Here is a 17,177-nt window from a genome sequence, read left to right on the forward strand (position 1 = left end):
CTATATTGTTTAACTCTAGCAACTTTCACTGATAACTCTATATTGTTTAACTCTAGCAACTTTCACTGATAACTATATTGTTTAACTCTAGCAACTTTCACTGATAACTCTATATTGTTGCTGATAACCATTCAAAACCATTACACACTCAGTGATCTAAATAAAACAAATATCTGAGGAAATTAGTCACAGAGTGACCAAAATTAGTACTGTAGGTCACTAATGTTGAGTGAGTCCTTCTACCTCACAGAGTGACCAAAAATAAAATTTTAACTTGAAAATAACTTACCAAAGCTTCCTGTTGAGGTAAATTTGGCTTTCACCACTAGTATTTTTATTTGATAAATCTCTAATGATTACTAATGTGAATTAATTCTGTGAGGTTTTGTAGAATGTCTTACTGAGACATATAGCAGAACGGCATATGTACATGATTAAAATGTGTATTGTACTTATATAAACTTCAGTTGAACTATCATTAACAGGTATTTAACAAGCAAACAATTTGCGTCATCATATACTCTTAAGTAAAGGGAAAATATTCTTGTGAGCAAATGGTGGAAAATTTTGTATATATATTTTGTTAGAACAAATATTGAATTTGTTCAAACCTACTATCCAGCTGGTTCCATACACTATTACAGTCTGCTGTGGGATTTATCAATAGCTTAAGGAAGTGTTTCCACTTGCTATGTTTTATCCTGTTTTGATCCCTAGTATCATCTTTCCATAGATCTGACTGTGCTCTCTCTATTTTACAGTTGTAACAGAGATGGGAGCTTTAGACGTTCTGGGAACCTGCTTCCCCTGGTGTTCGTCATCATACCCCTCTCTTACTAAAAGTGGCTCTCGTTGTAGACGTAAGCTTCTGTTTTCATGACGTGCTCTACATGCTTATTACCTTGTCTTTTCTGCTTTTGCTGTATTTTCTCTGCCTTGGTTCAGTTGAATCTTTTCTTTTGAAGTAACTCACTAAAGAAGTTTTGGTTTTTTATTTAGATTACTGTAAGCTAAAAGTTTTAAGATTGCTATTATCAGAAAAGCATTGAATAAAATCATTCATGTACCAAATGATGAAAGTATTTAATATTCAGAAGAACATTAAAGAATTATTCTTAGAGACTTCTTAGCATTATTCTTTGTTTTTATAAATGATGAGATATTTAGCCATAGTTTTTAAGTTTTTCATGTTTCATACACATATAAAATAGCATATGAACTTACCAAAGCTTCCTGTTCAGGACACTGTTAAGGTTGTTCCCATTAACATTATATTCTGCATATGAACTTACCAAAGCTGCCTGTTCAGGACACTGTTAAGGTTGTTCCCATTAATATTATACCCTGCATATGAACTTACCAAAGCTTCCTGTTGAGGACACTGTTAAGGTTGTTCCCATTAACATTATATCCTGAATATGAACTTACCAAAGCTTCCTGTTGAGGACACTGTTACGGTTGTTCCATTAATATTATATGCTGCATATGAACTTACCAAAGCTTCCTGTTGAGGACACTGTTAAGGTTGTTCTCAGTAACATTATACCCTGCATATGCATTCTTAGTATCTTTATTAAAAGGGGGTTTCCCTATGGCTTTGATAACGTGGCACTGAAGGATCACAAGGGATCTTTTGGTCCATCTAGGCTGTCCTCTCTACTAAATTGAGCTAAACCCTAACTAACAATAATAAAAACACCTCAAAACCAGCCCTTAACATTTAAATATTTATCAAGCTTTCCCTCATATTAACTGCATCCACCACATCTGAAGGAAACCTGTTTCAAAGGTCAAAGAAAAATGAAGTTGTCTTAGCTGAGGATGATTCCTACCCTGCCAAAATTAATATTTCTGTCTCACAGTTTTACCATTCTCACCATTAAATATGAAAAAAGAGATAATGCATCAACACTATCACTTCTCTTAACAATCTTATACACCTCAATCAGATTACTTTAACTCTTCTCAAAAGAAAGCAAGTTCAGAGGTCATAACCTGTCATAAATGATAACATTTCCATCCCAGGTATGATCCTAGTAACCCTCCTCTGAATCCTTTTCAACAATTCGAAGTCCCTTTTGAGGTAAAGAGCCCAAGACTAAACACAATACTCCAAATGTGGCCCAACCAATAACCTATACAATGACATTATACTCTCGATCACTTCAAAAAGTGCTTCAGTTTTGATGTGTTTTTTTTAATTCATTGTACCTTTTGTGTGTACACCTGTGTGTTACTTCTTTTATCAGACATTATAACCTCTTTAGGCTTGTCTTCAGTATTTCTCTATATGCAACCTAAAATCCTATTTCCCTTCTATTTGCAACAACACATTGTTTAAATGGCTTAAGAAACTGATTAACCAGAACACCAAGATCTTTTTCTTCCATAACACTTTTAAGGTTGTTCCCATTAACATTATACCCTACATATGAACTTACCAAAGCTTCCTGTTCAGGACACTGTTAAGGTTGTTCCCATTAATATTATACCCTGCATATGAACTTACCAAAGCTTCCTGTTCAGACACTGTTAAGGTTGTTCCCATTAACATTATACCCTGTAATCCTACTATATTTCACATACTTTTTTATGTGGAGCTAATATAGAAGAATCTGACACACACATCATCTTGTATTGTATTCATGAGTCTAATGTAGAAGAATCTGGTACACACATCATCTTGTATTGTATTCATGAGTCTAATATAGAAGAATCTGGTACACACATCATCTTGTATTGTATTCATGAGTCTAATATAGAAGAATCTGATACAAACATCATCTTGTATTGTATTCATGTAAAGATTGATATGGTGGTTTCAAGAGACACGAATGTTTTAATACTGCTGAAGCATACTGTAGCATGATGTTATGTTCTTACCTGTGGATGAAGGCTTGGAGCTCTAAGAAAGACAAAGTATTACTGTGTTCACGGAATTGCCCAGCGCTTTGGTAAAAAAGTTAATGTCTGCTTTTCATGCCGTTAGTTGATGCAACACGGTGTTTCACACATAGGAATAAATAGGAAATCAGCCTAGAAGGTATTAACAATCTTGCGTTGGGGAGCTGAGAGTGTAATGCGAGTTGGAATGTTTATCTGTAAGATTTATAGTATATTAAATGTGAATGCACATGATGAAGTCCGTGTTGTGCCTTTTTGCAAGCCTAAATCATAAGAGGCTCCCCTACTTTCGATGCAGTGACACTTCATATTTAGTACTCAAATTTCCAAGCACTTGTATGGAATTCAGCAAATGGTGTGTCTGCAGTACACTCAGATGCCACAACAATGGATGGTCTTTCACTGATGGAAAATTCCACAAAAATACAAGAAGATCACAGCTTGATGGTGGTTCTCCCACTGATGCTGTTGTCACAAGTTGTCACAGTAGTACAGTTGTGTTACAAGCTGCAGGAAGATTAAAGATTAATAATACGGTTATAAATGTAATGTAGTTTGAATTGTTAAAGCACAACTTGAAAGTAATGCATTGCCATTGAAAAAAAAAGTCAATCTGTTTTGTGTATTTGTATTTAACAATGACCGTATTTGTACACTAATCAGAAATATAAACCATAAAATGGCGGCCATTTGGAATTGTTAACTACATTATTAAAATTTCAAAATACGTGTGGGTAGCCTGTTTTATTGAATTCAGCACACACACAAAATATATAAAATAATTGTCGGATAACTTTTTACATGATTGATAATACAGCGCATAATACCCATTTATAACAGAATACAAGAAACGAAACGTACACGTGTCAAAGTTTTCTAAACATTACTCAACACACGTTACAGATGTGTTCAATATTTCTGTTAACTTATCGGCACTCTGGCATTTGTTTGTTTTTAATTTCGCGCAAAGCTACACGAGGGCTATTTCCGCTAGCCGTCCCTAATTTAGCAGTGTAAGACTAGAGGGAGGGCAGCTAGTCATCACCACCCACCGCAAACTCTTGGGCTACTCTTTTACCAACGAATAGTGGGATTGACCGTCACATTATAATGCACCCACGGCTGAAAGGGCAAGCATGTTTGGTGTGACGGAGATTCGAACCCGCGACCCACAGATTGCGAGTCGAGCGCCCTAACCACCTGGCCATGCCGGCCCTGGCATTTGTTCACTTCGTGTGGAATACGTCACGTACACCGGTACACGCCTACAAGAACAAACTGTCGAAGCCGATGATTGAGCTCCAGTAGAGGGAGCGACGTGACGTTGGTTGTGTTCCTGCTTACGTAAACGGCAGCTGTGATACCTTCTTCCAACAAACACCTACTGACATACGTTAAATATACAACCTTTTGATAATTGTCTTTAAAAGAAAATATAATCGCATATATTTTAATTAAAAAATCAATCATAATGATATGGATTACTCTCCAAAGAAATGCCTGTATTTGGCAAAAGTTCATATATGATACAAGTCCTGTCCGGTAATTTTTGTTTAAATTTTGTTATTTATGAACAAAAATATAGTATTTTTTTAATCTATTAGGGTTACGATTTTTCACCTTCTTCAGGATTAGACTACACTATTACCAGAGTCGCACTAAAATACTGTGTATTGACTCATACTGGCGAAGCCAAAAAAATCAATGTTGTAGTCGAGACGTCCGAGACCGAGACCTGATGGTTCGAGACTTAGACGTTAGGGGCGACACATACAACACTGCCAAAAATGCGGTAATTAATATGCATTTATATCACTAAAAGATTTTTCGCGTAAAGTTACACAAAAGCATGATCTAACCAGCGACCCGTAGATAGCACATAGCAGTCCCTAATGACGAACTGACAGATTACAGGGGAGGTAACTAGTCAACAACACACACCGCCAACTACTAGGCTCTTTTTATTTGAGAGTTTGTTTATAGGGAGTAGAGGCTACAGAAAAGGCAGCTAGTTAACTTACCCACCGACATATCTTGGGCTTCTCTTTCACCGGTGAATGGTTAGATTAACCGTTACATTATAACGCCCACCACGGCTGAAAATGCGATCATATGTTCGGTGAAAGAAAGAATTCAAACGCCCTAACAACCATGCCAAGCCCTCTTGTTAGAAGTAAATGTGCGATTTTACCATCACTCTTACATCTCACACACACAGCCCCATGGTGAAAAGCTTTTGTGGAAACGGGTCGCGAAACACGAACTCTCGGCTTGACAGTTCTGCCACGCTTGATATCAGGCTATGCTTGACCCACTTTTTTTTTTAATGAGTAAAAATAAGAAATTCATGTCGGTAATTTATCAGTACAATATTAGTTTCTGTATACGAAAAAAAAAAACTCAAGTCAAAATGTTTCCTCACGTATAGAGGATTTTATTTTTACTTGTATGTCCCTTATTCTTTTGTAATCGCAATAATTATTTGTTTGCATTGTTATCTGTAATATAGCCACCGCGGGTATCGAAACCACATTCTTAGCGTTATAAGCCCTAAAGTCCGAAATAGTGCATGAAAAATTTTAACTGCAGCTTTTTACACACTCTTAACAGAATGAAAACTGACAGGAATAAATTATTTCTAAAATTCGTATTTTTCTCTATCAAACACCAGTGACAATACGTCGTATTTTTTACAAAAATGAAAACTCAATCGTATACTAATAATATCTGGGTGCCGCGTAGGCCTTTGATGTGGTTATTGTTTTTAAATAAACCTTTCATGTGTTGTTTATCTTAATATGGAATGACGTGATAACGTGAGAATATTAAAAGTTAAGAAAACGCCAGGAAAAACCTACAATGAATCCACATTTGGTGGAAAAGCTAATTTTTTTGTGTATGTATAAATACTAAACTTTTTCATAAAAAATCAAATAATAACATAAATTTATACTAAATTATGTTACCTTAAGAAAAATCGCAAAACATATATACACTTTTGTTAACCTGTTTTACTTAAGCTTCTAAAGTCTGTCACTAGGGATTTTTAACCGGAAGCTCATATTTAAACAGTCCAGTTTCTAGCCTAAAAATATATTCCAACATAATCTAGCAAAAACATACTCAATAAAGGAGCCCAATGCTTCAGCATCATCCACGCACCCACAGACACCTTTCCTGGAAAAACAAATGGGGTGACCCGGATCTGGTCGTAAATGTAATCTTCCAGGAAAAACTCGACTTCTGGATAAGGAGAATTAAGCAATGTCGTATTTCGTAGAAACCACTGGGCCATTCTCTTCCATACATCTCAAAATAGCAAATCAAACGTACCCAATTAATGTTTCTACAACCTACTCTACTAACTTTCTACGAGCTACATCCTCTTATTTAATTGTAATCTTTTGTAGCTTTATAAATACACGGAACAGGTCTCACTTTTCAAATGTCTCTGTTTTCTGAAGTTAAGAGTAAGTTATAAAAACAAAAGGGCTTTTTTGGATCAAGTGAGTTTACAAACATTGGATATGCTTTACTAAATTGTTTCTTATTTTCAATAAAAATTACAGAATATGACCTTTCGCGAGATGATATCCTGCTCCACCGTAACAAAGGAAATCGTATTTGAAGCAAAACAAAACTTGACTTGTTTATTCCTCCGTTGCCTATTCTCTCCCTCTCTCTTTTATACAGTTTGCCTTTTACTCATAATTAAGACATTATTATTAATTGTAATTACTACTGTAGAATTTTGTGCCTAATCAAAAACACCTTAGGTGTGAAAAAAAAAGGTGAGAACTAAAAAGGATTCAGTGTGCGACTTAAAGGAATGAAATCAGAATTGGTGACCAAACTGGTAGCTGCACTTATAGCGTTGATAAGAATTTTACAGCAAATATTCATTCATTAGTTAACCAGACCGCAATTTTTTTTTGTCCAATTTGGGGCATGATGGTGGGTAGAACAAAATATGTGCCCTAGCTAACTAGATATTAATGTTGTTTTTGAAGAGGTGTATGCCTAGGCAGTTTGGTATCCCTCAGAAGTGGTGTATATTTCAATGGAATGACTAAAAAAAAAAGGAAGACCATGCCTTTAATATATTCTTTCTCATAACAAATTTGTGAAAAGTTATAGAAAATGTTACAGAGGTTTCTATGTAAAGTATGTTTGCATATCTGAACTCATAAGGTTAATTATGGTGACTTTAAATCTAAAGATATCTAGTTCCCTAAAACTAGATCATTAACAAACAGAATGTTTTCTTTTTAAGAACTGATAACTTTTGTAATAACTTTTTTTTTATTATGTGACATTATGATATATTGGAATCTTTACTTTTCTTGAATGTTTGTTGATATACAGATGAAAAGGATTAGACTAATAGTATTTTCTGATGAGAATGATGTTTTTGTTTGGAGGTGAAAAGCTCAGTCACCTTGTTTTTGGAAAGTTAATCTCTTAAGAGGTTAATAAAGTAGTTTTGAAATGTACTGGTTGCTGGTTACTGTTTAAATGCCGAAAGCTTGTGAAGCATTAAATACAAGATAAATATCATTCAATTAACAATAGCACAAAAAAAGAAGTTGACAGTTACATATTAAAGTAGAAGAACCTGGTAAAATACAAAAACCAATGGCTTAATAAAAATTGGTTCAGACTATACACACCTACTTCTCTTTCTAAATCATATGGCTTCACTTTTTACACAGAAAGCAGTAAATATATGTAAGAATGGTTTTAAAAGAAAAAATACTCATTAAAGAAACAAGAAACATGACAAGATATAATTATTCTAGAAATCAAAGATCAGTATGATTGTCTTGCTATTTAAAAGGAATAACTGAAAAAACTCTTTCAATCATGTCCTGTACAAATCAAAATATTCAAACTTTAATTTTGTAGTGACAATAGACTTCTCGCTTGTCTTCTAGAGAAGATGAACCACATCTCTCTAATCACACACACACACACACAAAGAGGATGTGGAGAAAAATGTAAGAATAACATTTGTTGTGAAAAGTAGCCACATCATTATTCTTACACTTTGACAATTTCAAAAATCTTTTATGAAATAACTAATCATAAAAGGTAAAAAGTAAAGTAGTCTAGCAATAGCTCCTAAAATATTATACAAGCTGAACATACTGATTTAGTTTAAAACCTTTTACATATATTTTAATCATTTATAACAAATATACAAGTTAGCATGAAGTTTTTATCAAAACTACATAAAATATTAGACTCAATTTAAGGCACAGTTTAGGAATTCAAAAGTCAACACCTAGGCTAGAAGTTAAGAAGCTTAGTTGTAAACCAAATGTACTTTTATAAGTAAATGAAGGTTGAAAACTTACTTTTCTCTATGTACAGTCATTCACCATTGGTTTTTACAAAAGCTGTTTGAATATACATGTAATTCCAACAGTTTACACAGAATTTGTAACATCAGTAAGAGTTTTGTTGAAATATTTCACAATTTTTCATAGATTCGTAAAAATTAGATATTAATACTAGTGTAATTAATGTTATTATGAAACATGTAATTTCTTAACATTGTATTCAAACTGCCAATACATCCTCACAGTCTGAGCAGTTGTCTAAGAGTTAATTACAAGTGGTTTGCTGAAATGAAAAGTAAATTCATGAAAACAGGAATAAGAAGTGATGTCTATTGAAGTTTACACAATTATCCAGGGAATCATTAGGATAAAGGCCTCTGAAGACAACACGATGAGAGGATACAAATTTAATATTTGGTAAAGACAGGCTAGGTTCCAGTTAATATAAAATTGGACAGCTGACAAGTGGGGGGGGGGGTACCCATCTTCTTGATCAAACATCCATCTGCCTATATTCTGCCTTGATTTGTTAAGTATTTATCACATCCTTCGTTTGAGCTCTATCAATCCTTTTGCATCTACCACATCTAGAGGCAATCTTTTTATTCCAAAGGCTTATGAAATGAGCTGCCATTAAGAGGGTAATCAGTGATTTCCTGAAAAATTAAGGGTTGTTTTAAATCTTTGTTTTTCTTAGTGATGGGTGTGCAAGGAAAGCCTTGAATGACCAAATGTTTTATGTTAAGTAAGGGTTTGTGGTCTAAGTTCAGTCTCAAAAATGAGATTGAGTAGAGTTAAATTAGTGGTAAAGTAAAAGACGTTTGAAACCATTTCATACAGCAATATAATAGTGAATTTTCTTGTCCACACTGATAAACAATCCAAAAAATATCAAAACCAAGGATGTAAAGTAAAAGAAAAGCAAAATTGATTTATATTCATAGATATACAAGAAACCAATTAAGCTATTTCTTATTAATATAAACTTGTAGTGAAAATCTATTACTATTAGCTTTCATTTAACTTTTAATTACACTTAACTATAGGGAGTTTTTACCAAAGTTTGTATTTTTTATGATCTTATAATAGTAATAGACATAAGTTGATGGAAATGACATATTTTAAGAGTTACTTTGTTATTTAAGTTTGCACAGGTAAACCTATTTTTAATGAATATCATTCAACTTATATTACTTATCTATCTATCAATATATATATATATATATAATAATTATGGACGCCTGCAGGAAGAGGCAACAGGAGGCATTAGCTCCCCCTTACATTTCACAAAAAAATTGCAGTATTAGGATGTAAACTTAATATCGTAGTTAAACTAAATATTTTTAGTATTTTTTATTCAAACTGTAAACATGTGTTTGCGTTTATGCACATATTACACATATTCCTTTAGTCTATTGACTTACACTGTAAAAACTGATCCCATACATACATGGACCAATAGGTCCCATGTTGTCCCAAAACATTAATTATGTTTTGCTCCCCACCCCCGAAAATATTTCCGTGGGCGCTCAGCCTCATGATAATAACTAATATACAGAAACAAATACTAAACTAGTAGTAATAAAATAACACATAATTATCTCAAGCAAAATCAGTTCACGCCACAATCTTACTATTCATAACTGCATCACGGGACAGTGTTAAAAACTTCACTTGTAAGAATAAATGCTTATTCCAAAACTACGTCCCAATCTATTCGTGTTACGTAATAGTAATAATATTATTACTCCAAACACGTGCAACCTATGATTCTGAGATTAGGGTCATTTCCCATTTTACCATTTAAAAGATTCCTGTAATTTTCAGATCGCTAAAATAAACAATAATTTAAATCAATAAATTTATCTTACCTCTATTAAATGTTTTGCCTTCTAGATCAATATCCTTAATATCGTAAATATCTTTAAACAAAACACCCGCCATTTTACTACAGTGGTGCCATCTAGTGAAAATAAATATAAATTATTTAAATATCAATAACATAGTCAATTTTAAGTATGAATGTGAAGAAATTGATCTGGATGTATATAAAATATTTGGGGGTTATTGTACATATCATGGATATATATATATATACTAGAGAAAGCAAAGAAAGTGAACATTTATTTTTCTCGGGCATAACAATATTCAGGTTTTAAAAGATATAATCTTCAAAATGGCGTCCTTACCAGTTCGAAAGAATGTCACTTTATCTAAAAGTACTCGTCAGCCGCAATCAGCTCTTCAGATTTTGCTCCAAATGGGTTTTCCGAAGCATAGGGCGTATGTCAATATTTGTTTATACGTTTCAATCAAAATATGTCTTGGATAAAAGGTTCATATGGTTTAAAAAATAATGTGATATCGTGCCCTGCCTCAATGTATATTACTAAATACCGGCATCTTTAGGACTAACAATTCATATATATAATAGTCATACTCATAGGCTAACTCTTTTAATGTCCTCTCTAGTATATACAACTTGTACTTTCTACTTAATTTTTGTAGGAACACCTTATCGTACTCTCCTCACAGTTGCTTCAAATCTTCAACTTGTTCAAGTTCAAACTTTACAAGTTATAAATATAATACTAATAGAATGTGTTTTATGATTAGCAGTAACTTAGTGATAAAAACAAGTGTTTTAGTAAGTTTTACTCTGAATTTGATAAGTTACACAGTTTGTACTTAATTTCATCACATTTTGTATTCTTTCACTGATACTGATATAGTGTTCAACCTAAGATAATTTAATTTTTAACCCACAAATATTTCAAAAGGTTAAGGCTATTAATTAATTAAAATTATGTTCTTCCATTTAGTTGCTTAACCTGTTTGTTCCTTAAATTTCACATTTATCGAAGTAATTAAGCAAAAATTGGATAATTTGACTTCTAGTATAAATATAAATCGTAAGTAAATGGCAGAAGGTTTGTTTCCTTTTTTATCATATACATTTCACAGAATAGTTTTATTGATACAGTTACTCTGTAATGGTTTTATCATTAGCTGAAGAAGGAAAATGCTTAACTGGACAAAGGAACCATTTGGTCCTTCAATTTCATAGTATTCAAGACTGTTCCCACACATCCATCATTGAGAAAACTAAACACGTAAATTTACCCTATGTTTTTCAGGAATTTATCGATTCCTCTCTTTAAACTCTTCTAAAGTACCGTCTTCCTCAACTGCAAACAACTAATAATACTCGAAACTAGAGCCCAGCCATCTTTTCCAAATCATAATGCTGTGTACTTTTACCCTTTATCCTATCGATCACACTTAAAATCTTGTAAAAATTTTCAAGGATAGAACAGTTATCTATGTTATGAATACTGTATGTAGGTTGAGGAAAGAAAGGTAAGAGGTCCTGAACTTTTCAAGGCCTTGAATTTCTTTGTGCTGCATTCTAAAGACAATAGGATGAAAGGACATACTTTTAAGATTTGGAAAAAATAGGTCAGACTTCAATTAAAAGTTTTAATTTTTCTAATAGGGTGATTGACTTATGAAATGAGTTGTTACTGGTAGATTGAAGGCAAACACTTTACAGGAGTTTAATACTAAAAGGGAGATTTATAGTTTTCTGTAAAATAAATGGTGGGTGTGCAAGGACAGCCTTTAAGAATCAAGTGGACCCTTGATGTCTGTATATTATGTCATTTTGTTTTACAAGTCTCAGTAATTCTCATAAAAAAAAAGCCTAAATTTCAGCTCAACCCAATTTATTTATTGTGTTTCTAACATTTGAATAAGACACTTAAGCCTATTCCTATGTTATGAGGATTTTTTAAATGTACAACTTTTAGAGAAGTAATACTACTGTAGAACTAGAAGCCTGTCTACAGTATAAGCTTTAGTTCAGAACTAAAGGTATTTTTCATAAAATTATAGCTTCTTGATATATTTAAAACAAAATAACTTACTCGTGTACATTAATAAGCCAAACTCTTTCTACATGTCTATATATCTAAAACTAGTACTTATTAGTACTTGTGGAGGCTGGCACTTTACAAAAGTTTAAGAAGGGTTTCACTGATTTCCTGAAAATTAAAGGGTGGGTTTATTTTTTTCTTGAATGTGGATATACATTGAGTTTCTTGAAGGATTATATGGCCCTTGTGTCTGTAATACTTGTAAGAAGAGATTGAATGACACTTCTGTCTTTTTAATTTTGTGCAGTTTATTTGTGAATGATACTAATATCTCTTGGGTCCATTTCGATACTTGTAATAATCTTAATGTACTCCTGATCTTGAAAATAAATGTTTTATATACTAGTATGATGTGGGGATAAATTTTGATAATTTCATGGAACCAAATATCTTTCATATGGTTGATGGTTATGTTTTGTTTAATAGTGAAAAAGCATTAGCTGCTACTGGTGACAGAGGAGTTCAGCTTGCTACAGACTGGTATGTGTTACTACTACTTAAAAAATTAATATTGATAACAACATAGGTTATGTGGTATAATATAAAAAAAATTAAATTTTTAACATAGACTTTAAAACTTGTTTTAGAAATATTTTATTGTTCAATTGTAATGGTTTTTGAATTTGTCATTTTTACACACTGATTTCTCTGAAAATTTAACTTTTTAACATAGACTAAAATCAGTTTATAAGTGTTTTGTGTTTTTGGTCAGGCATTTGTATAAAACATTTCTCCACCAAAAAGCCCCAAGTTCAAAAAATAACCATGGGGGGTCCATATGCCAGGAGTAAAACATGCCCCAAGATCAAAAAATAACCATGGGGGTCCATATGCCAGGAGTAAAACGTGATGTCCTGGTGGTGAGTATGTGTGCAAATAACATGCTGATGTAGAGAAAATTAATGTCTAGTTAAGAAATTGTGCACTTTGAAAAGAATTGAGAGTTAACCGTAATTTATAGGTGTGGTATTCACCCCGGTACCCCCCACATGGTCTGAGGTTTATACTAAAACATAACATGCTGTACAGATTATTTCCTTGAAAATTATGTAATTAAATTCATGATTTTTATTTTTATCATTGAAGCAAATAACTTCATTAATCAGTGTAATTGATTATCTAGGAGCATTGATTACATCAATTAGTGTTACATTAGATAATTAATTGAGATTATAATTAAATCAGTTATTAATGTTATGAAAATAATCAACTAATTGAAATTAGAGTTTCCAGTTGTTACTGTTTTTGATTATTCCAACTATCCAAATAATTGAAATATTGCCATTAGGATTTTTCCTTATTATTTTAAATCAATTCAAGGTTGTTCAGATTAGTCGATTAGTATTGCAACTTATGTAACTAGTCAATTATATTTTATTTTATTTTGATATGAAAACGAACTGCATATGGAAAATAAACATGGAAACTTAGAATCATAAGATTACTAAAGATTATTAGATGAGGATATTCTGGTGGATATTGTTCATTGTGCCTCGTGGCACAACAAAATCACCAATCTATTCATGAGAGTTAACAAATAAACTGGATTTAATCCTAGAACTACCAACAAAGTTGACTCCATCAAAACATATTTTACTGAAAATTATATGCACCAAATTGCTTGTGAACCCGTATCTTTTGTTGGTTATGGAATCCATGAAAACACATGTCACATAAAAAATTTAAACAAAAATATCATTAATGTTACAATTCCACTAATTGCTCCTGAGGTCCTTTATGTATTTCACATAAAAATGAATAATTTCATCCACTTTGTGTTGTCACTTCTTTATACTAAATATTTCAACAAATAAAAATATAGAATTACTCAGTATGATGATGTATGTGAACCCTACTAATAAAGAACAGTTTAAAAATGAGCTGGCTACTTATGAGTGAACAATATTATTTGTGATGTTTAAACGATATTTAGAAACGAAACCTCGAGATTGTGCATACTAATATTGTGGCCTTCAGGTGTAATCATCTCTCAAATAATTAAACAGTTTGTATATGTTATTGCACTTGTTTTAGTTGTGATGGTTCTCACAGAGCTTTTTCCTTCTCCATTTTTTACTAAACTGATTGTTTCAAATGTGTCCGTAAATGGTTAGATTTAGCTGATGTATATTTATATAGATACTTCTAACTTTATACTTTTTCATCATAGACAAACTACATGTGGTTGTTTAGTTGCTTTTCTTATGGATCTGACATTTGTGTTTACTTGAACTTACTCTAATATTTAGGTATTAAAATTGCAACACATGGGATATGTGTGTTAGATACAAAAAATAATTTTAGTTATTATTTTCTCTTATTGTTATTGAACCACATTTAAAAAAAAAAACAATTAAAGCTTTCAAATCCCATTTGTTTATGTAGGCTGCTTGCACATTATAATGATACTACGCTGGATGATAGCACACCTAGAGAGTACATTCTGTATCTGTGTCCGACTGGAGATCTGCTTGATCACCTACGTCAGTTCTTCGCCAAATCTAAAGCCCAATGTGGTAGGAATGGAGCTCACAATTACATTCCCCACATTACTCTGTGTTCTTTCTTTCAGGTTTGTTTGTTACTGTTAAACACATTCTTAGATTTACGTGTCTTCCCACACTTTGATGTGTACATATGATTGTTGAGTCAAACATGTTTTGAAACAGATACATGTATGGAAAAAAAAAAATTAAAATGTATTTTTCTTTCATCAAAACTCAACATTTTAGTTATAACTAAAACACATGGAAGGAAATAGATATATATTGTAATTTTCATTATCAAGTAACTCAGTCATAATGTGTATGAAGATAAAAAATATGACATCAAAGAAAAACAAACAAGATGTGAAACAAGTGTTACGCTATAACAGTGAGAGGAATTAACTAAAGCACAGAGTGATTTTACTCTTTATTCTCGGTTTGGGGCCTGATGAGGAAAGGACCATTTTCAATAGTCACAGAGCTCTCTGTAGTCATTTTATCATTGTTACTATTAGTGTTCTTTGGTGCCTTCTCACCCAAAATGAATTGTATGTGTATTGTCTGAATTTTTAGATATCAAAGTAAGATCAGCGTGTACCATAAACTAATAAATATTGTCAATCCAGAGTTATTATGAATGCTATGGAGTATTTTATAAACTCAAAGTTGAAAAAGGTATCTGAGGGTTAAATATACTGAGTGCACTTGGTTTATAATGTGTGTTCACTATTTACATGCTCACATTAGTATGATTAAGGTTTCACTAAGCCTTATTTAACTTAAACTAATGCTGTGACATTTAAGGTGCAACTGATGTTTTTTTAAGTTTTTTAGGAAAATATGAAAAGTTTTTATTAGATCTAGTACATCATGAAATCTCAACAAATATACAATAGTTATTAAAAACTAATAATAACTAGTTTTTAATAGCTATTTATTGTGTAATGATTTTAACACAAATGTCATTTTAAATCATTTAAATATACTAAAGTTTACTGTTGCTAAATGATTCCAGTTAAATCAAGTCAAGTGTCTATATATATTATTATATGAAGTATTTCAGAGATTGAAAAAAAACAACATTTACAACACACACAGGTTCAAAGCACAATTAGTTTTCTATGATTCCTGTACTTTCATTATCCCTTTGTTTATTTTTAAAGGCTCCAGATGACAGTGTTCCTCATTTAGTACATGCACTAAAACATGTCATACAGAAATTGCAGTCAGAATTACCAGAACAAATTAGACTAGAGCATTATACATCTACTACATTTCTTGGACTCTTTGTGTCGGAAGAACATAATGACATTCTGAAGAGATTAGCTGTTCACTTCATGAGGGAAGTCTCTGAATACAGTGAGTTTAAAACTATGAATAGTGATATTTTAAGTTTTTCAGGGTATTTCTTTAAAAGAAGTATAAATACAAGTTTAATATGCAATAAACTTAGATAGTTTGATGGTGTCTGCATGTAAATGTCATATTAATTTATGTAAGGTGGGGCAAGAATAACTATACAGTTGTTTCATTTAGAACATAGTTTAATTCCTAACATCTTACTCTGAAATTGGTTTCAGTTGTTTTAATTATATTCTCTCTAATACCAATTGTATAGTAACTTTTGTCCCACCCTGCATAATATGAATACATTTTTATAATGTTGACCATGAGAAAATTTTGGAAAATAGTGTTTAGCATCAAAGGCGTTCTAGCTAATACTGAGTTTTTATACTGTCAGGATGGGGCCTTCTTTTATTTGTGTAATATTAAAACGTAAATCAAACTATAAGCACAAGTGAATATTAAACTGTATAAGTTAGCGACCACATGTATCTTTGTTGAATCATTTAACGTTTCCTTACAAAAAATGGTGGGAAATACACAAGTACATGTTGTACAGTACTGTCGGAATATACCACAACGAATCCTTCAGTAACACAACAAACATTTCTTTATGAAGAGTTATAATTGCATGAACAATGAATCAGTCTAACTTTAGAAATGTTCAATATACTCATGAATACAACACAAGATGATGTGTGTTTGTCAGATTCATCTACATTAGACTCATGAATACAATACAAGATGATGTTTGTATCAGATTCTTCTATATTAGACTCATGAATACAATACAAGATGATGTTTGTATCAGATTCTTCTATATTAGACTCATGAATACAATACAAGATGATGTGTGTGTATCAGATTCTTCTATATTAGACTCGTGAATACAATACAAGATGATGTGTGTGTGTCAGATTCATCTATATTAGACTCATGAATACAATACAAGATGATGTTTGTATCAGATTCTTCTATATTAGGCTCATGAATACAATACAAGATGACGTGTGTATCAGATTCTTCTATATTAGACTCATGAATACAACACAAGATGATGTGTGTGTGTCAGATTCATCTATATTAGACTCATGAATACAATACAAGATGATGTGTGTGTCAGATTCTTCTACATTAGACTCATGAATACAATACAAGATGATGTG

At 32.1% G+C, this 17,177-nt stretch overlaps 1 protein-coding gene and 1 long non-coding RNA gene across 2 annotated transcripts in view; one reads left to right on the plus strand and one right to left on the minus strand.

The window, feature by feature from the left end:
* Positions 1-2,613: 2,613 nt before the first annotated feature.
* Positions 2,614-10,186, minus strand: LOC111088357. The gene is made up of 3 exons (XR_002612894.1): positions 10,118-10,186; positions 6,028-6,147; positions 2,614-3,411 (listed from the first exon to the last, which is right to left on the minus strand). It is a non-coding gene; the product is annotated as an uncharacterized LOC111088357 (long non-coding RNA).
* Positions 10,187-10,422: 236 nt separating this feature from the next.
* LOC106469673 (protein UBASH3A homolog) overlaps positions 10,423-17,177 on the plus strand; it is a 25,249-nt gene continuing 18,494 nt past the window's right edge. Inside the window, exons 1-4 of the mRNA XM_022398248.1 lie at positions 10,423-10,529; positions 12,608-12,661; positions 14,567-14,753; positions 15,831-16,026. Coding sequence (XP_022253956.1) covers positions 10,423-10,529; positions 12,608-12,661; positions 14,567-14,753; positions 15,831-16,026 — 544 coding nt within the window. The remainder of the gene's footprint in view (positions 10,530-12,607; positions 12,662-14,566; positions 14,754-15,830; positions 16,027-17,177) is intronic.

Source organism: Limulus polyphemus, unplaced genomic scaffold, assembly GCF_000517525.1.
Source record: "Limulus polyphemus unplaced genomic scaffold, Limulus_polyphemus-2.1.2 Scaffold3607, whole genome shotgun sequence".
Classification (NCBI taxonomy): domain Eukaryota; kingdom Metazoa; phylum Arthropoda; class Merostomata; order Xiphosura; family Limulidae; genus Limulus; species Limulus polyphemus.